This window comes from Hemitrygon akajei, chromosome 24, assembly GCF_048418815.1.
Source record: "Hemitrygon akajei chromosome 24, sHemAka1.3, whole genome shotgun sequence".
Classification (NCBI taxonomy): Eukaryota; Metazoa; Chordata; class Chondrichthyes; order Myliobatiformes; family Dasyatidae; genus Hemitrygon; species Hemitrygon akajei.
In genome coordinates, this window is record NC_133147.1 from 8,256,578 (window position 1) to 8,277,257 (window position 20,680).

The following is a 20,680-nucleotide window of genomic DNA, read 5'->3' on the forward strand; positions in this document are numbered from 1 at the left end:
ATCAGTTAGACATCATAGCTGGCATGGGCAAAGTCAGCTGATAAAACTGGTTTCTTTCTATTTATTTATTGAGATACAGTGTGGAATAGACCTTCTGTCCTTTCGAGACATGCCGCCCAGCAACCCGATTCAATCCTAACGTAATCATGGGACAATTTACAATGACCAATTAACCCACCAACCGATACATGATAACCGATGAGGCATTGATCATGTGGATAGTCGGAGGCTTTTTCCCAGGGCTGAAATGGTTAACACGAGAGGGCACAGTTTTAAGGTACAGGGCGTAGGTACAGAGGAGATGTCAGGGGTAATTTTTTTTACTCAGAGAACAGTGAGTGCGTGGAATGGGCTGCCGACGGATACGATACGGTCTTTTAAGGATCTCCTGGATAAGTACACGGAGCTTGGAAATATAGCTGGCTATTTATAACCTTAGGTAACTTCTAAAGTACGTACATGTTCGGCACAGCATTGTGGGCCGAAGGGCCTGCATTGTTCTGTAGGTTTTCTATGTTTCTACATCTTTGGACTGTGGAAGAAACTGGAGCACCTGGAGGAAACCTGTGTAGTTACAGGGAGAACGTACAAACCCTTTACAGACTGCAGTGGGAATTGAACCCTTGTGGCTGGTAACTGTACCATCCTTGACTTTGAAGAATGAGTCCATGATTCTATGAGTTTTCCAATAAACTATATTCTATCAAATCTCCTTTGTACTTTTATTGCCAAATGGAACACATTAGAACTGCACAAGGTGTATATATTGGCTGGATCTGATTTTACTCGGGTTGGAGGCCTCTGCACAGTTAAGGGGTGTCGGAGACAGTGACTCAGCTGCTCTCAGGCCAATAACCTTGCAGTTCAAATGCATCAGGTAAGCTAGTGAACAGAAACTTACTTCAGTGTTTGGTATTCTGTGATAGCTTCATTTAAAACTGTAAAGAAGAACAACAAAGGGAATGAGAAGACTTGTATTGAACAATAACGGGGCATCAGAATTGGAAGATGACATTCAGCTCCTGAAAGTAGTTCTGGCATTGACCACATCAGATTGAGATTCTGTTATCGATCACATGTACATCCTAACATTCAGCGAAATGTATCGTTAGTGTTAAGAACCAACACAACCAAAGGGTGCGCTGGGGGCAGCCTGCAAGAGTTATCACACATCCCAGAATCAGGTTTACTATCACCAGCGTATGTCATGAAATTTGTTGTCTTTGTGGCAGCAGTACTATACAGTACTTAATAATAGGAACAGAAGCAAGAATTACTGGAAGAATATATATATAAAATAGTAAAATTAAATAAGTAGTGCAAAAACAGAAATAAAAAAGTAGTGAGGTAGTGTTTATGGGTTTAATGTCCATTCTAAAATCAGATAGCAGAGGGGAAGAAGCTGTTCCTGAATTGTTGAGTGTGTGTCTTCAGGCTCCTGTACCTCCTCCCTGATGGTAGCAATGAGAAGAGGGAATGTTCTGGGTGATGGAGGCCCTTAATGATGGATGCCACCTTTCTGAGGCATCGCTCCTTGAAGATGTCCTGGATACTACGGAGGCTAGTGCCCATGATGGAGCTGACTGAGTTTACAATGTTCTGCAGCTTATTTCAATCCTATGCAGTGCCCCTCGCGTCCCCCCATACCAGACAGGTAGAATGCTGTCGATGGATCATCTGTAGAAATTTATTAGTGTTTTAGGTCACATACCAAATCTTCTCAAACCCCTAATGAAATATCGCCACTGTTGTGCCTTCTTTGTATCTGCATTGATACGTTGGGCCCAGGATAAACCCTCAAAGGTATTGCCACACAGGAACTTGAAATTGCTCACACTCTCCGCTTCTGGTCTATGAGGACTGGTGTGTGTTCCCTCGTCCTACCCTTTCTGAAGTCCACAATCAGCTCTTTGGTCTTACTTTCCAGTTCCAACACAGCATGCCCACAATGCTCAGCAGACAGCACAGAAGATAATGGACCCATTCAAACCAGGCACATTTGTGCGCCAGTGAGAGGAATCTCCTCCACCACTTTTTACTTATTCATTGTTGGGTCGATTTATCACACTGCGGAGTTTCATCTTTCATCCTTGGGTGCAACCCTGATGGAATACAAGGTGTTGCTCCACCACCGTGCGGCTGGCCTCATTGTGGCACAAGAGGAGGCCCTGGACCAACACACACAAAATGGGAATGGGATTCGGAATTTAAATATTTGGCCACCTGGTAACCAGATTCAGATTAATTTATTTATCAGATGTACATCGAAACACACAGTGTAATGCATCGTTAGTGTCAACAACCAACACAACCTAGCGGTGTGCTGGGCGCAGCCCACAAGTTCCGCCACACCTTCGGACCTGTCGCCTGGCACCACCAGCTGCTTTCTGCTCCTGTCCCTCAACGTGTCCAATCAGCCAGTCCTCATCGGCAGATCGGAGGTGGAGAGGGTCAGAAACTTTAAATTCCCTGGCGTTATTTTGAAGGACCTGGCCTCGGCCCAGCAGCAAGTGCAATTACGAAGAAAGCATAGCAGTGTCTCCACTTGGTTGGGAGTTTTGTGGAGATTTGGCATTACATCTAAAACTTTAACAGACTTCTATATCTGTGTAGTGGAGAGTTTATTGACTGGCTGCATCACAGCCTGGTATAGAAACACCAATGCCTTGAACGGGAAATCCTACGGTCCAGTCCATCACAGGTAAGGGCCTCCACACCACTGAGCACATCTATATGAAATGTTGTCACAGGAAAGGAGCATCCATCATCAGGGACCCCCACCAGCCAGGACACAGGAGGAGGTAAGGAAACTTCAGGACTCACACCATCAGGTTCAGGAAAAGTTGTTACCCCTCAACCATTAGGTTCTTGAGCCAAAGAGGATAACTTCACCCAACTTCACTTGCCACATCTTTGAAATGTTCCCACAACCAATGGACTCACTTTCAAGGACACTTCAACTCATGTTCTCAGTATTTATTGCTTATCTATTTATTTATTATTATTCCTTTCTTTTTGTTTTGAATATTTGTAGAATGTCCGTATATCAGAGGATACTTGGAAGCACATTTACCTTTCTGTGTTACGTTCAGTTCTCGGATGTGTTTCTGTTTTCCGTCAAATAACTCCAGGGTGTATTTACCCTTATCTGCCTCTGTTGGATTGTAGATCTGTAACCAGACCTGGTGATCATCAGATCCAATCCTCCTCCGGTCTTGAGACTCCAGGCTCTTGTTGCTAAAGAAATGACAGCACTCGAGTCATTTCAGCAGAATATTACTGTCATTGAAATGAAATATTATGGGAAATGGACAGAGCGATCAACCAGCGCCTTTTTCCCAGAGTGGGACGTGATGTGAGAAGCTGGGGGGGGGGGGATAGGTGGAAGAGTTAAAGGGTCAGAGAATGGATCTCAGAGGAGAGGACAATGGACCATGGAAGAACAGGAAGGAGAGGGAGATAATGGGAAGATTATGAGGGCAGTAGAGAAGGCATGAGAGGGCCAAAGAGATTTGGGGGGGGGGTGAAAGCTGAGGGGAGAGGTTACCAGAAGTTAGAGAAATTGATGCTCACTCCATGGGGTTTGAGAGTACCCAAATAGAGGTGTTGCTCCTCCAACCGTAGTTTGGCCTTATCGTGATGTTAGGGGAAGCTATTGACCAACATGTTGGAATGAGAATGGGCAATCAAATTGAAGTGGATGGCCATCAGAAGATTTGGCCTTTTGCAGCAGATACACTGAAGGTGCTTGATGAAGCGGTTCTCCCAAACTATGCTGGGTCTCACCAATGTAGAGGAGACCGCACTGGAAACAGCAGATATGATAGATAACCCCAACAGACCTGCAGGTGAAAGGTCACCTCACCCGGAAGGACTGCTGAGGGCCCCAGATGGTGGTGAGGGAAGAGGTGTAGTTCACGTGCTGATTGCTGGGATAAGTGACAGGAGGGATATCTGTGGGGAGGGACTAGTGGACAAGGGAGACTTGGAGAGTGATGGGAGGGAAGACATGCCTGGTGGTGGGATCCCACTGGAGACGGTGGAGGCTGTAGGGCATGATGTGCTGGACGGGAGGCCCATGGAGTGGTAGGTAACGACAAGGGAACCCTATCCCTGTCATAATGTGGGAGAGTGGTATGAGGGCAGATGTGCAAGAAATGGAGTGATGTGGGTGAGGGCAGCACCGATGGTGGTGGAAGAGATTAAACCATTTTCTGAAAAATATACAGCACCTCAGGTGCTCTGGAATGGGAAGCCTCATCCTGAGAAGGGGTGGGGTGGAGGCAAAGGAAATGAGAGAAGGGAATGGCAGTTTTCCGAGTGATAGGTCAGGAAGAGGTATAGTTGGGACAACTGTGGAAGTAAATGGGTTTGCAAAAGGTATCAGTAGACAGACTGTCTCTGGAGATGGAGACAGAGGGATCAAGAATGGGGAGAGAGGATTCAGAAATGGATCAGGTAAAGTTGAGGATCTGCAGAATCGCTTGTGTATCGGAAGAGGGACATGGACAGTCAAATTGGATGAAATTCACAGAACGTTTTTACTTACTTTAAGTACCAGCTTTTCTTCAGGCAGTCCGCATTCCACGTTAGTAAGGAATAAATCTTTATTCCCTCAGCTGTTGGTTGTATTTTCAATTCTGAAGCTGAATTAGCTGTGGGAGAAAGCAGCGATGATAGAAAGTACTTTTGTCTAAAATTTTCACATCAAAGTGATGCTTCGTGAGGGAACGCCAGCGGCTCAGCTGCACTGGGTCCTAACAGGGACCTCACCGGCAATTATCTAAAGGTGCACCTTGTCCAGCTGGTGGGGATGCTACCTCACAACTCCAGCAACCCTGGTTCAATTCCGACCTCCAGCACTCTCGGTATGGAGTTTGCACGTTCCCCGTTCTCCCCGTCACTGCATGGGAATTTCACCCGGATGTGCCGGATCTCCTCCTCATCCCAAAGTCACGAGGGTTCGTAAGTTAACCGGCTGTTGCAAATTACCTCTCATATAGGTGGGTGGGGGGGCAGGGGAGAACAGATGAAATCTGATCGAGTTTAATATTGCTGGTGCCCATGAAGGAACTGACTACGTTTACAGCTGTCAATCCAGTACAGTAGTTCCCCTCCCCCTACCACCGTACCAGACGGTGATGCAGCCGGATAATGTGAATGGGTGATTGATGGCTAGCATGGAATGAATGGGCCGATGGACCTCCTTTTGTGCCATATGACTCTCTCTATAAAGAAAACCAAACCCATTCTCTGGGGCGTGGGGTAATTGTGGAGCAGAGGTACCAAGCAGCACTAAGCCGATGTTTCTCCAACATCCTTGAAACATATTTGCATTTAATTGTGGGATCTATTGCATATTGATCTACTACATATCGATCTATTGCTTATTAATCTATTGCATGTCGATCTATTTAATATTGATCTATTGGATATTGATCGATTGGATATCGATCGATTGTATATTGATCAATTGGATATCGATCGATTGGATATCGATCGATTGGCATGTCACCAAAGGCTGACAAGTGTCATAGAGGGCATTCTGACTGGTTGCATTACTACCTGTTATGAAGACTCCAATGCATAGGATCGGAAAAAGTTGCAGAGCATTGTAAACTCAGCCAGCTCTAGCATGGGCACTAGCCTCCTCACCATTGAGGACATTTCAAAAGGCAATGCCTCAAAAAGGTGGCATCCATCATGCAAAACGCTCATCACCCAGGACATGGCCTCTTCTCCTTACTACCGTTGGGGAGGAGGTACAGGAACCTGCAGACTCACAGTCAACTTTTTAAGAACAGTTTCCTCCCCTCTGCCACCAGATTTCTGAGCAGTCCATGAACTGGATCCTGAATAATCGTCACTTGCACACCCCAGTCAAGTCAAGTCAAGTCAAGTCACTTTTTATTGTCATTTCGGCCATAACTGCTGGTACAGTACACAGTAGAAACAAAACGTTTATCAGGACTGTGGTGCTACATGAAACAATACAAAAGCTAGACTGAACTACGTAAAACAACACAAGAACTACACTAGACTACAGACCTACCCAGGACTGCATAAAGTGCACAAAACAGTGCAGGTATTACAATAAATAATAAACAAGACAATAGGCACAGTAGAGGGTAGTAAGTTGCTGTCAGTCCAGACTCTGGGTATTGAGGAGTCTGATGGCTTGGGGGAAGAAACTACTGTATTACATAGTCTGGTCATGAGAGCCTGAATGCTTCAGTGCCTTTTCCCAGATGGCAGGAGGGAGAAGAGTTTGCATGAGGGGTGCACGGGGTCCTTCATAATGCTATTTCCTTTGCGGATGCAGCGTGTAGTGTAAATGTCCATGATGGTGGGAAGAGAGACCCCAATGATCTTCTCAGTTTCTCAGTCAGTTCGGATTGGCAACAATATCTCCTCACAATCTCCATCAGCACAGGTCCACCACACTGCAGTATGAAAATCTAGTTGAGAGGTGCCACAACAACCTCTCACTCAATGTCAGCAGGACCAAGGAGTTTCAGAACTCCATCACCTGTTTGTTTCAGTAATCCACAGGGAAGTCTCGGGGAGACCTCCAGGCCCCGATCCTGGTGGAAGATGTCAATCACCGCCACCGGGTGTAGTTAAGGTGAACATTGCAAAACAGAAAGACGAAGATGACATTCTTCATTAATTGTAAACTTCACAATATGATAAAAGGCGCTACTAAAATGCAAGTTTATTTTTTTGTTTCAAATTACTCACCGCTGATTCTGCAGACTTCCCGGAGAACGTTGTCAAGCACTGAAATACATTATTGGCAGAGTTAAAGCAATGATAAACACAAAGTACATTGCAGATGCTGTGGTCAAATCAAGGCGTAGAAACAAGCTGGATGAACTCAGCAGGTCGGGCAGCATCCGTTGAAATGAGCTTGTTTGTACGTCTTAAAGCAATGATGTTGTCGGCACACACGTTAGAATTCAGAAAACTAATCTTATTTATTTGTTTATTTAGAGACACAGCACACTGACAGGCCATTCTGGCTTAACAAGTCTGTGCTGTCTAACTGCACCCATGTGACCTATTAACCTACTAACCCGAATGTCTTTGGAATGTGGGAGGAAACCGGAGCACGTGGAGAAACCCCACTCTGTCGCACTCAGAATGTACATACTCCGTGTGGCATTTTAGCTTACCACACCCAGTGGCCACTTTATTAAGAGCCTCTTGGCTTTTCTGGCTGTCTGCTGGTGACTAGTGGTGTTCCACAAAGTTCTGTGCTGGGGCTGATTCTTTAGACATCAATGATTTGGATGATGGAATTAATGGCTTTGTTGCAAAGTTTGCAGCCAATATGAAGATAGATTGAAGGGCAGGTAGTTTTGAGGAAGCAGAGAGGCTACTGAAAGAGTTAGACAGATTGGGAGAGTGGGCAAAGAAATGGCAGATGGAATACAGTGTTGGGAATTGTAGGATCATGCACTTCGGTAGAAGAAATGAAAGGGTTGACTATCTTCTAAATGGAGAAAAAATACAAAAACTGAGGTGCAAAGGGACTTGGGAGTCCTTGTGCAGGATTCTCTAAACATTAGTTTGCAGGTCTATGGCGAGGAAGGCAAATGCAATGTTAGCATTCATTTCAAGAGGGCTCGAATATAAAAGCAAGGGTGTAATTTTGAGGCTTTATAAAGCACTGGTGAGGCTTCACTTGGAGTATTGGGAGCAGTTTTGCGTTCCTTTATCACAGAAAGGATGTGCTGACATTGGAGAGGGTTCAAAGGAGATTCAAGAAAATGATTCTAGGTTTGAATGGATTGTCATATGAGGAGCGTTTGATGGCTCTAGACCTGTATTCACTAGAATTCAGAAGAATGAGAGGCGACCTAATTGAAACCTGCTGAATGGTGAAAGGCCTTGACAGAGTGGATGTGGAGAGGATGTTTCCTGACGTGGGAGAATCTAAGACCAGAGGACACCGTGTCAGAATAGAGGAGTGTCCTTTTAGAATGGAGATGAGGGATTTCTTTAGCCAGAGAGTGGTGACTCTGTGGAATACTTTGCCACAAGCAACTGTGGAGGCCAAATCTTCGTGTATATTTAAGGCAGAGGTTGATAGATTTTTGATTAGTCAAGGCATGAAGGAATACATGGAGAAGGCAGGAGATTGGGGCTGAGAGGAAAATTGGATCAGCCATGATAAAATGGCGCAGCAGACTCAATGGGCCAAATGGCCTAATTCTGCTCCTATATCTTATGGTCTTAACAGTCTCCTGTCCCAATGGAGTGACATAGTGACTCAAATAGATGAAGGAAATCCTAGAAATTTTCTCAATTAGTTTTTGTTCTTTAAGAGATGTCCCAAATGAAAGTGTCAGGCCTGACTAACCACCGGCCCAATTAAACTGTACATAAAAGCTGCACCACCTCAGCATTAAAAGAATCACAACCTCGGTCTTTACTACCCTCCCTGCAATGAGATATACGTCTCCAAACACATCAGGGCTTTAATTAGAAACGTACCTTGATCGCGCATCTCCAAAACGCTTGAATCCTCTCCCCTGTCATCGGCTACGGTCACTTTGTAAACTCCTTCGTTATTTTGCGTGATCTGGAAAAGAAAGAGCTTTATAAACTGAGGAAGGAAATGCAATGTGGACATCGGAGGGGATTTTCCTCCTCGTGTTCTCTTCATCCGAGGGAGGCTGTACCCCTAATCGAGGGTGTCCAGCCCTGGGGTGGGTGGCACGTTAGTGTAATAGTTGGTGCATGGGTTTGCAGCACCAACAATCACGGTTCAATTCCTGCCACTGTCTTTATGAAGTTTGTACATCCTCCCCGTGGGTCCATCTGTTTCCTCCAGCTTTCAGTGGCTGGTAATGGATTGTATAAAATCCCATCTTCCAGCTACACTGGACACTTTCCAGGTCACGTATTGCTCAAACCAATCCTCTGATGATGCCATAGGATCGGTCCTCCACTCAGTCTTGTCCCACCTGGAAAATGATGCATCATACGCCGGGATGGTCTTCATCGATTTCAGCTGAGTGTTAAACATGATTAGTCCCCAGAGGCTGGCAGGTGAACTGTCCTCGTTGGGACTCAACACCCCTCTCTATACCTGGATCTTGGACTTCTTGATGGAAAGATGCTGGTCAGCCTGAGTTGGCAGCAACATCTCAAGCTCCGTAACGCTGAGCACTGGTGCCCCCCCCCCCCCCCCCAGGGATGTGTGCTCGGCCCACTGCTACTCACGACTGCACGGTCAGATCCAGCTGAAACTGTGGCTGGTCTCGTCGGCAACAAGGAGAGGAGGCGGAGAGGCTTGTCAAATTGTGAGAGAACAATAGGTGGACAAGACTAAAGAGATGATTGTGGACTTTGGGAAGGCACAGGTTGATCACCCTCCACTGCACAACAATCGCTCTGCTGCGGAGAAGTGAAGAGTAAAAGTTCCTTGGTGTGCACATCATGGATGATCTAACCTGGACTCATAACGCTTGACTCTTCCTGACCCTAATCAAGAAGGCACAGCAGCATCTACACGATCTGAGGAGAGTGCATCATGTAAGGCTCCCCACTCCCATTTTAACAACTTTCTACAGGAGCACCGTCAAGAATGTCCTTTCTGGCTCCCTCATTGTGTGGAACGGAAGCTGCAAAGTATCGGAACGCAAGACCCTATGGAGGGCAGGAAATCATCGGGGTCTCCCTCCCCCCTATTTGTGACATTTACCGGAAATGTTGCAGAAAAAGGGCCCAAAGCTTTGTTGAGGATCCCTGCCACCCATCCCATAATCTTGTTCACCCACTACCATCAGGAAGGGGGTACAGGAGCATCAGGACTAGGAGTGTCTGACTGGGTAACAGCTTCTTCCCTCAGGCCCTGTCGCCTCTGAGATCTTGCCACTAGGAGAGCCAGCATTTTATCGACTTCTTCATGGTGATACTTTGATTTACGTGTGGTGTGTAATAGAAGTTTTGTGGGTGCATCCTGGTCCTGAGGAACATTGTTTCATTTGTTTCTACTCAGTACTATGCAAAAGTCTTAGGCACATAAATGTAACCAGGGTGCCCAAGACTTTTGCACACTGCTGTAGTAATTTTATGTACTGCATTGTACTGTTGCCACAAAAAAAAAACAAATTTCATGCTGCGTGTGAATGATGATAAACCTGATTCTGATATGGGTCTCTATTGTGGTCTGAGAGTGGGAAGGGGGCAGGGAGAGGGAAATCATGGTTGGGAAAGGGGGAAGTGAGAGGGGAGGGAGCGGGAAGCACCAGAGAGACATTCTGTAATGATTTATAAACCAATTGTTCAGAATCAAATGACCTTGCCTGGTGTCTCAGGGCTGGGTGTGTCTGCACCCGCACCATCCACCCTCCCCCTGACACTCCTTCTCTGCCACCTGCCCCACACCCCTCTCGTGCACTTCACCTTCACCATTCCCAACATCCTTCGCTCCTGCTAGATTTACAAACTCCCGTTCAGCTCCACGTTGACAAGTGCAGTACCGTGCAAAAGTCTTTGGCACCCTGGCTATAAGCACGTCTCGAAAACTTTCGCACAGTTCTGCGTACGTACAGTCAGATGACAATAAACTTGAACTTGAAGTTAGAGAAATCGACGTTCCTGCTGTCGGTATGTGTACTGTAAATTGAACCAAGTCTAGACACTTCAGGGCAGCGAGTATGGTATACGTTGTTGTAGTGTGTAGACCACAAGCAGAACCAAGGTCTAAAACGCAAGGTTATCTTTTCATTACCTGTGAAATCGAGAGGGAGCTGAGGCCTGTCTTGGGATCGTAAGTGGAACCTGTGAGCGGCTTCCCATCTTTACTCCACTGAATGCCGGTCTGGGTCTTTGTGTTCGTCACCTGTTTAACGTCCAAATCAAACAGAAAGTTTCTCTGAACATCATACCAATCCCTGTTTGATTGTGGTATTTCACCTTCACGCAATTAACTTTTGCAAAGCTGGTTACTACCTTGCAGGTGAAGAGGATGCTGCAGTCTTCTGTCACCTTCCATTCCAAGAATTTTTCAAAGTAAGGTCCTGGAATTTTGGATGAATACTTTTTAAAATTTAAAAGCAATAAAAACAGAATGATGAGACAATTGAGGTGTTGACAATTTTCTGCAGCTGGAGAAAGAGGTGAGGGCAAGAGGCAGGGGAATGGGAGTGGTGTTGAGAGGCAGGGATTCGGCAAAGGGTGGGAGCTGGGGTGGTGTGAGAGGTGGGATATGGTCGATGGGACTAAACAGATCATGGAAGACTACATCACAGAAGCAGACGCTTCTGCCCATCTAGTCCATGCTGAACCAATATTCTGCCTGGTCTTATCAGCCCACACCTAGACCATAGCCCACAATACTCCTCCCATCCACCTACTTAATCAAACAAGCCTTAAGTGTTGAAATGGAACCCACAGCCCTCATTTGTGCTGGCATCTCATCCCACTCTCTCACCTCCCTCTGAGTGAAGAAACTCCCCCTCAGGCAACAGTTCAATAGAACTACCTCACTGGCCAAAGCACGCTTTGGGATATTTCAGAATATGTTTGTGTAGATATCAGGGCCAAAGTGCTTGCACCCCCATTTTCAGAATGATACGGTATATTCTGTTTGGATAAGCATCTCTGAAGGTCAGGATTAAAGTCCTGAGTTCTAGGGAAAGGTTGAATAGTTTAGAATTTTATCCCCTGCAGTGTAGGAGGTTGAGGGGAGATTTGATAGAGGTATACAAAATTATGAGGGGTATAGATTGGGTAAATGCAAGCAGGCTTTTTTCCACTGAGGTTGGAAGATACCATAACTACAGAGGTTATAGGTTAAGGGTGAAAGGTGAAACATGTAAGGGAATCCTGATGAGGAACATCTTCACTCGGAGGGTGACGAGTGTGTGGAATGAGCTGCCAGTGGAAGTGGGGGAAGAGGGCTTGATTTCAACATTTAAGAAAAGTCTGGACAAGTGCATGGATGGGAGGGGTATAGAGGGCTATGGTCCCATTGTGGGTTGATGGGAGTAGGTAGAATAATAGTTCAACACAGACTAGATGGGCTGAAGGGACTGTTTCTGTGCTGTACTGTTCCATGACTCTATGACTCTACAGAGGTCTGTCAAACTCTACCATGACCACAAGGGAAAGTAAAACTTCACCAATTAAATTAATCCAGAATTTTAAAACAATCGGTAATGAAGGCCATGAAAATGATCATCAAACAAACTGCAGGCGCAAGTAATCTAAACATCTCTCTCTCCCCATCCTCTCTCCCCATCTCTCTCTCCCCATCCTCTCTCCCCATTCTTTCTCCTCATCCTCTCTCCCCATCTCTCTCTCCCCATCCTCTCTCCCCATCCTCTCTCCCCATCTCTCTCTCCCCATCCTCTCTCCCCATTCTTTCTCCTCATCCTCTCTCCCCATCCTCTCTCCCCATCTCTCTCTCCCCATCTCTCCCCATCTCTCTCTCCCCATCCTCTCTCCCCATCTCTCTCCCCATCCTCTCTCCCCATCCTCTCTCCCCATCTCTCTCTCCCCATCCTCTCTCCCCATCCTCTCTCCCCATCTCTCTCTCCCCACCCTCTCTCCCCTCTCTCTGCAGGATGGGCGATACGCTTGTCTCTGACAATTTTCCTGACCCTCCCGACCGTCTGCAGATTTTCGAGCCTCTTTCTGAGCTCTGACCTGAAACATTACCTGTGCTCCTCTGCCTACAGATGCTGTGCTGACCTGCTGGTTTCCTACATTATAAACCCCATGGGGTCCAATCCTGTCTGTAGGAAGGGAACCAGTTGATGTCTCTTCATGGGACCCCAGACCCACAATGAGTGTTGGAAGCTCAACTGGCTTTTGACTGGTATAAAGTGGTGACTGTGTGTAACACCCTGCCAGGGTTGGTGGTAGACGCAGATCCACTTGGGGTATTTAAGAGAACCCTTAGATAGGCACACACAGTACTGTGCAAAACGCTGAGCGATATATATATATAGCTAGGGTGCCTAAGACAGTACTGTAGTAATTTTATGTATTGCTCTGTATTACAGTCACAAAAAAAAACAAATTTCATGACATGTGTGAGTGATGACAAACCTGATTCTGATATGTGTCTCTGTTGTGGGCTGAGAGTGGGAAGGGGGCAGGGAGAGGGGAATCAAGACATACAAAAATGCCGGATGAACTCAGCAGGTCGGGCAGCATCCGTTGAAAGAAGCAGTCAACGTTTCGGGTCGAGACCCTTTGTCAGGACTAAAGAAGGACAGGGCAGGGGCCCTATAAAGAAGGTGGGGGGAGGGTGGAAAACCAATCAGAGGAAAGATCAAGGGGTGGGGGAGGGGAAGCAGGGAGGGGATAGGCAGGAGAGGTGAAGAAGGAATCTAAGGGGAAAGCACTATGGGTAGTAGAAGAAGGCAGAGTCATGAGAGGTGATAGGCAGCTAGAAGAGGAGACAGAGTGATGGTGGGATGGGGGAAGGGAGAGGGAGGGAATTACCGGAAGTTGGAGAATTCGATGTTCATACCAAGGGGCTGGAGACTACCCAGATGGTAGATGAGATGTTGTTCCTCCAACCGAAGTTTGGCCTCATCATGGCAGTAGAGGAGGCCATGTATGGACATATCCGAATGGGAATGTGAAGGAGAGTTGAAGTGAGTGGCAACCGGGAGATCCTGTCTGTTTTGGCAGATGGAGTGTAGCTGCTCGACGAAGTGGTCCCCCAATCTGCGTCGTGTCTCGCTGATGTAGAGGAGGCCGCACCGGGAACACCAGATGCAATAGATTACCCCAACAGACTCACAAGTGAAGTGTTGCCTCACCTGGAGGGACTGTTTAGGGCCCTGAATGGTGGTAAGAGATGAGGTGTAGGGACAGGTGTAGCACTTGGGAATCATGGCTGGGAGAAGGGCAAGAGAGAAAGCAGGGAGTAGGAAGCACCAGAGACATTCTGTGATGATCAATAAACCAATTGTTTGGAATCAATTGACCTTGCCTGGTGTCTCAGGGCTGGGGATGTATCTGCACCCTCTCCACCCAACCTCACCCCTGGCACTCCTTCTCTGCCACCGATCCCACACCCTTCCCATGGTACTCCATCCTCGCTATTCCCAACATCCTTGGCTCCTGCCAGATTTACAAACTCGCTCCACGCTCCACATTGACAAATAGAGTACTATGCCCATGTCTTAAGTGCCCTAGCTCTATACATGGTGCCTAAGACTTTTGTACAGTACTATCAATGAGAGACAAATGGAGGGTTATGTAGGAGGGAAGAGTTAAATTGATCTTAGAGTAGGTTAAAAGGTCAGCATAACATCATGGGCTGAGGGGCCTGCACTGTTCTATGCTCCCTTCGCCTCCACCCACTGCCCCAAACAACTCACCGTCCTAGTCACCTCCAAACAAACTCTCTGGGGACTAAGAGAGGGAGAATAAATTCTGACTTTACCAACAGTGCTTCCCGACGCCACTTTCCAGACCCATTACAGACGTTGGCGGAGAAAAGCTGGGTGGAATTCATTGCCATTTCTCAGATCTCCTTGGTGGGAGATCAGAGAGAAGCTGATGTAAAAGGTCTTTTTTCCTAAAGTAAACATCTAGAGTTTGTAAAAAAAATTAGGCTCTGAGGCCAAAGAGCAATTTTGTAAGTCTCTGTTTGTTATTTCTACTGCTTCATTGCCAAGCTAGGCTCGGACTAGAACCATTTAATGAACAATATCCTTCCTTCAGGCACTTGTCTCGGTTAAAGTAGATACAAAATTCTTTTTCGGCACCTCCCACTACGTGAGCTGTAACACACCGCTGCAAATCCGTGACCACACGTCCGCTGGCCTTGCCCAGGTTCTTCACCCTCAGTGTGACCACATACAGATAACATCGGTGGCCTCTGTGGACCTTGTTACCTTGCTTTCTCTTCCACTCATATCTTTGGAAATCACAATGAGATAGGATCTCTCGGAACTCTGAAAGGAAATTGAACAAGACACCCTGATGAATTTTTAAAAGAAGAACTCATGGTATCCGGGTGTTTCAGGAGCAGTTAACGCGGCACTATTACATCGGAGTTTGGAGTTCAATTCTCGTGTTCTCTGTGAGAACTCCTGTACGCTCCTTCCCACGTGTGTGTGGGCTTCCTCCCATGGTCCAAAGACGTACTGGTTAGTAGGTTAATGGGTCATTGTAAATTGTCCTGTGATCAGGTGAGGGTTAAATGGGGGATTGCTGGGAGGCGAGACTCACTGGGCCTGAAGGGCTTATTCCCCTCTGTAACGCCATAAATAAACATTAAAATTAAAATCTTACTTGGATTCAATTGGTTGAGAAGCCGATAATACTCCCCAACACTGGGACCTGAGTATCTGATATACAGGGAAAGATTGAATAGGTTAGGATTTTATTCCCTAGAGTTTCGAGAATGAGGGGAGATTTGATGGAGGGATACAAAACTTCAAGGGGTATAGTCAATTAAATGCAAGCAGGTTGGGTTAGAACTGGAGGTCATGGGCTAAGGTTGAAAGGTGAGATGTTTGAGAGTGTGGAACGAGCTGCAAGCGGAGGTGACGGATGTGGGTTTGATTGCAACATTTAGGAGAAGTATGTGGATGAGAGGGGTATGGAGGCCTGTGGCCCAGGTGCAGGTCAATGGGACTAGGCAGAATGATAGTTCAACATGGACTAGATGGGCTGAAGGACCTGGTTCTGCGTTATGGTGTTCTGTGACTCTGTGATGTCTACCCGTGCATGACACGTACAAGAATGAGGTAGAAATATTCACTTGTTGAGCAGCAGAAAATGAGGTCTGGAAGTTTGTGACCAGTGGTGTTCTGCAGGAATCGATGGTGAGAGCATATGACCTGAATGAAAATGTAGTTAGTAAGTCTGCAGACAACATGAAAATTGGTGCTGCTATGGACAGTGAAGAAGGTCGTCCAATGATACGACAAGATCATTAGATGTTGGAGCAGAATTAGGCCACTCGGCCCGTCATGTCTGCTCCTCCATTTTATCATGGCTGCTTTATAGTGTAGGATATAGATCTGTTGTAGATAATCTGGACGACGAAATTTGGAGAAGTACATTGATTGGAGGATGTTATATTTGGTGTTTTCAAAGCTAATTCAAAGGAAAACAAGAGAGTTGGGAGATAAGTTGTGTACTTCATTTTCCTCATTACCAATGTTATATTTTCTAACTTTAAAACATTGAACTAATTCAGAGGAAGACACAGGAGTCCAGGAATACAGGTCTAACTTTTTGTTTAAGCGAGGCACACACATATCACGTGGTAGCGTCCTGATATATATAATTTATGTACTTCTATACGTAATTATGAATTATTTAAATGAAGAAGAATGTTTATCAACCTGTGTGTGTGTGTGTGTGTGTGTGTGTGTGTGTTTATATATATATCGATCAGGGTCATGTGAAACAATGGGAGCAGGTGGTGGATGGTCATATGAGCAGCTGGTGCACATCACAAGTCCTGGTTATGTGACCACTGATGTCAGGCAGACAATCTCTGAAGAGTATTGATAATGGCTGGGGTCACCCGTCTTGTAAAGACACTGCCCAGAAGAAGGCAATGGCAAACCACTTCTGTAGAAAAATTTGCCAAGGACAATCATGGTCATGGAAAGACCGTGATCGCCCACATCAGTTGACATGGCACATAACAAATGAACGAATGTACCAGAACAGAAGATATAGGAGCTGAATTAGGCCATTCAGCCCATTGTATCTGCTCAGCCATTCCATCATGGCTGATTTATTATCCCTCTTAACCCCATTCTCCTGCCTTCTCCCCATAACCCAGAAGAAGATATCATGGCTGGAAGGACCTGTTTCTGTGTTAGTCTGTTTTATGTTCCTTAAGCCCAGCACGAAGGGGTGGGGAATGGGGATGACAATGAATTGAGCATATGGGACCCAAGGGGAGGAGAGATTATTTCTCTGAGCTAGGGTCACAGCACTGAGTTTTGGTGAATGTGAAGGGACCGTACAGGTAACTGGATGCATGCAATACACGAGTGTTAAAACTTACTGTCTTCAATCAGCACCAGGGTGAACTGGCCTGTGGCTTTCCCATCCCGGAGCTGGGCTGTATAAGAGCCTTGGTCTTTTTCAGTGAAGTTTTGAATGATCATTTCTATAAGGCCGCTGGCTTTATCGAAATTGATTTTGTGAGTCTGTGTGGAAAAGAACTAATTTTACAGGGTGGTATTTTAGCATAGAGGTTAGTGTAACACCATCACAGTGCTGGAGATCAAGGTTTAATTCCCGCCGCTGTCTGTAAGGAGTTTGCACGTTCTCTCTGTATGACTGCGTGGGTTTCCTCTGGGTATTCTGGTTTCCTCCCACCTTCCAAAAGACATCTGGGTTAGCATCAGTGAGTTGTGGGCATGCTATTTTAGTGCCAGAAGCACAGCAACACTTTTCAGAATTCAGAATCATGTTAATATCATCAGCGTATCTTGTGGTTTGTTGTCTTTGTGGCAGCAGTTCATTGCAATACACAGTAACAGAGAAAAGCATGAATTACAGTAAGTATTAAATACCTAAATAAGTAGTGCAAAAATAAAAATAAAAAAGCAGTTTAGTTGTCATTCAACCCTACACTTAAAGGCAGCCAAATGAAATGGCATTCCTCCAGGGCCAAGGTGCGAAACGTAGTTCCAACAGCGCACAGCACAGACAGCATATATAGTTACAATAGCAGAAACAAATACAGTCACAAAACAACATAGCTCTGGCCCATGATGTGCATAGCCTGTAGACTGATGGTGCGTGGATGTTCCTGTTTATTTATACAGTAGGCCTCTCTGGCCCTTTGAGCCCCACCACCCAGTAAACCCCCCCATTTAACCCTAGCCTGATCACAGGTCAATTTACACTGACCAATTAACCTACTAATCCGTACGTCTTTGGACTGTGGGAGGAAACCGGAGAACGACTAATAAAGCCAATCTTTAATTTGATTTATTTTTATTTAGCAATAGAGCACAGAGTTGGCCCTTTTGGTCCTTCGAGCCAAGCTGCACAGCAACCCCCGACAAACCTGATTAACCCTAACCTAATCACAGGACAGTTTACACTGTCCAATTAACCTACCCGGTGCATATTTGGACTGTGGGAGGAAACTGGAGCAGTCAGGGAAAAGCCCCGTATGTCCTACGGAGGACGTACAGATTCCTTACAGATTGTAATCTGAACTCTGAATGCCCCGAGCTGTATGCCCATAATGGGCTGTCAGGGAGGTGGTAGAAGATGAGACAAACCCATGTTCAGTCAGGGAATGGAGTGATTTGGACCATGTGCAGGCTGATTGTGGGAGTTAGATTGGACAAATCTAATGGCCTTTGTCAGGACATCCGGATGAAGAGTCTCAGCCCGAAGCATTGACTGTTTATTCATTTCCACAGATGCTGCCTGACCTGCTGAGTTCCTCCAGCATTTTGCTTGTGTTGCTTATATTTACTGTGTTGTGAACCTTGGTCCAGAGGAATATTGTTTTAGAACATAGAATAGTACAACACAGTACAGGCCCTTCGGCCCACAATGTTGTGCCAACCCTTAAACTCTGCCTCCCATATATCCCCTCACCTTAAATTCCTCCCTATACCTGTCTAATAGTCTCTAAAATTTCACTAGTGTATCTGCCTCCACCACTGACTCAGGCAGTGCATTCCACGCACCAACCACTCTCTGAGTGAAAAACCTTCCTCTAATATCCCCCTTGAACTCCATGTCCTCTTGTATTCAGCAGTGGTGCCCTGGGAAAGAGGCGCTGGCTGTGCACTCTGTCTATTCCTCTTAATATCTTGTTTTATTTAGTGGTGTATGTGTGCATGGCTGAATGATAATAAACTGAACTTTGAACTTAAACTCTTGTAACTGTTGAAATGTTTTGAGCATTTCACCCTCTCTTTCTTTCCCTCTACCTTTCATTCCTCTGGTTGTGCCCAAATTCACCTGGTCAAGTTTAAATGTGCTTGCCTGTCTGTGTGCAGTTACTTTCACAACTCATCCAAGTGATTGCTGAAGGAAGAACCTCCTTGTTTCCCTGCTCCATTCAGGTCCTGAACCACCTCCACCTCTTACTGCCTACCGAAATACTTAAAACCTTCAATGTGCAAGAAGATTAACTGACGGAGGGTATCATTCTCCCCAGAACTGTAGATCTGACAGTGATGGCAGCAGCAGCTCTCAGAATTCACTGTAGATGAACAAAGTAGACAAAGGCTTATTTAGCTAGATGCCTGGTTTAGTGTTTCAGTGTTTATTTTAAAATAATAGTTAATGTGCCCATTCACAATCTGCATCTGATCCTTGAATCTGCCTCTACATTAAAGCCCACCATAGGAAACATCCTCTTAACTCTATGGAGGCCTATGATCTACCATGTTCTCATCTTCTGATACATTTCTGCATGAATTAATACAGTTGTGTCTCGCACCAACCTCTTGATCAAAGGCTTGTAGTCTGTCCTATTCACAACTTCCCCTCAAACTCTCAGGCCAGTTCTGTTTGTAATCAGTTCTGGGTTTTTTTGTGCTGATCTCTTCCCCGTCGCTCCTGTAGCTGCCAGCACACCTGTTAAACACATTACCACCTACCGTGGTATCTGGAGATTCCTTGTATACCACAATCTAATGAGTGAGTGTTGGGTATCTCCCCCACCCACAGCTGAGGACAGTCCCCTACTCACTATCTGTGCTGAACCATACTAGCTAGTAATACATGCTGAGAAACAACCCTGGTTAATTTTCCCTTGCCACCTAGAATATTGTCCTATCGGTAGGTTGTCCTGCCACCTGTTCAAAGTGCAAAGTTTATCAAAGTACATATACTATATACAACCCTGAGATTCAGCCACAGAGCAAAGGAACAATAGAATCCATTAAAACAAATGAAGACCGTCAACAGCAGCGAGACAGGCACAAATCGTGCAAACAATAAAAGTAAGCAGACAGCAAAGTTCGCAAAGCTGATTGCACAGAAGCCTGTCAGTTGCAGGCCACGGCCTCCGTTGGGTGCAGAGATGAGTAAACCTTGCAGAGCGGCAAGCTGAAGTTCAGTACAGAGACGATATGTGCGTTTGATTACACCACCCCCTCCCCAACCTCGATAAACTGGACTGGAGGGATTAGTTACTTGCAGAAACTGTCTCGTGGTGTGAAGGTAACCCATCGTTAGTCTCGAGCTCACCTCCCTGTGAGGAGGATAGAGACTAAAATTCTCACTGCTCTTAAAGGGATCTGGGATGAACAGTTACAGGTTCCAGACTAAATGGAGGGACAAGACCGATAACTTCATATCAGCCATCAATAGATCAGTCACTTTATTCTATATCATAAATTTCTAAATCGAAAGCTCTACGATGCTAATTCAGTGAAATTAAATACAAAATGTCATCAAAGACTCCTGCACGTTCCTACAGATGTACTGTGGAAGCATTCTAAGTTGTTGCATCACCGTCTAGTATTGAGGGGCCACTGCACAGGATTGGGAAAAGAGGGGTGGAAAGGGTTTGCAAACTCAACCAGCTCCAACATGGGGACGAACCTCCCATCACCAAGGACATCTTCAAATGGCAATTCCTCAGAAAGGCAGTTTCTGTTATGAAGAACTCCCATCACCCAGGACATGCCTTCTTCTCATTACTACCATCAGGGAGGAGGTACAGGAGCCTGAAGACCCCACTTCTCATTAC

General features: G+C 45.8%; 1 protein-coding gene across 1 annotated transcript in view; it reads right to left on the bottom strand.

Moving 5' to 3' along the window:
- The window catches only part of myom3 (myomesin 3), a 123,515-nt gene that overhangs the window by 6,726 nt on the left and 96,109 nt on the right, over window positions 1–20,680 (bottom strand). Inside the window, exons 25-33 of the mRNA XM_073028296.1 lie at window positions 17,012–17,156; window positions 14,874–14,933; window positions 10,966–11,033; window positions 10,745–10,855; window positions 8,500–8,587; window positions 6,742–6,780; window positions 4,550–4,655; window positions 3,074–3,237; window positions 902–938 (exon numbers count right to left, since the gene is read on the bottom strand). Of these exons, the coding sequence (XP_072884397.1) occupies window positions 902–938; window positions 3,074–3,237; window positions 4,550–4,655; window positions 6,742–6,780; window positions 8,500–8,587; window positions 10,745–10,855; window positions 10,966–11,033; window positions 14,874–14,933; window positions 17,012–17,156 (818 nt within the window). The remainder of the gene's footprint in view (window positions 1–901; window positions 939–3,073; window positions 3,238–4,549; window positions 4,656–6,741; window positions 6,781–8,499; window positions 8,588–10,744; window positions 10,856–10,965; window positions 11,034–14,873; window positions 14,934–17,011; window positions 17,157–20,680) is intronic.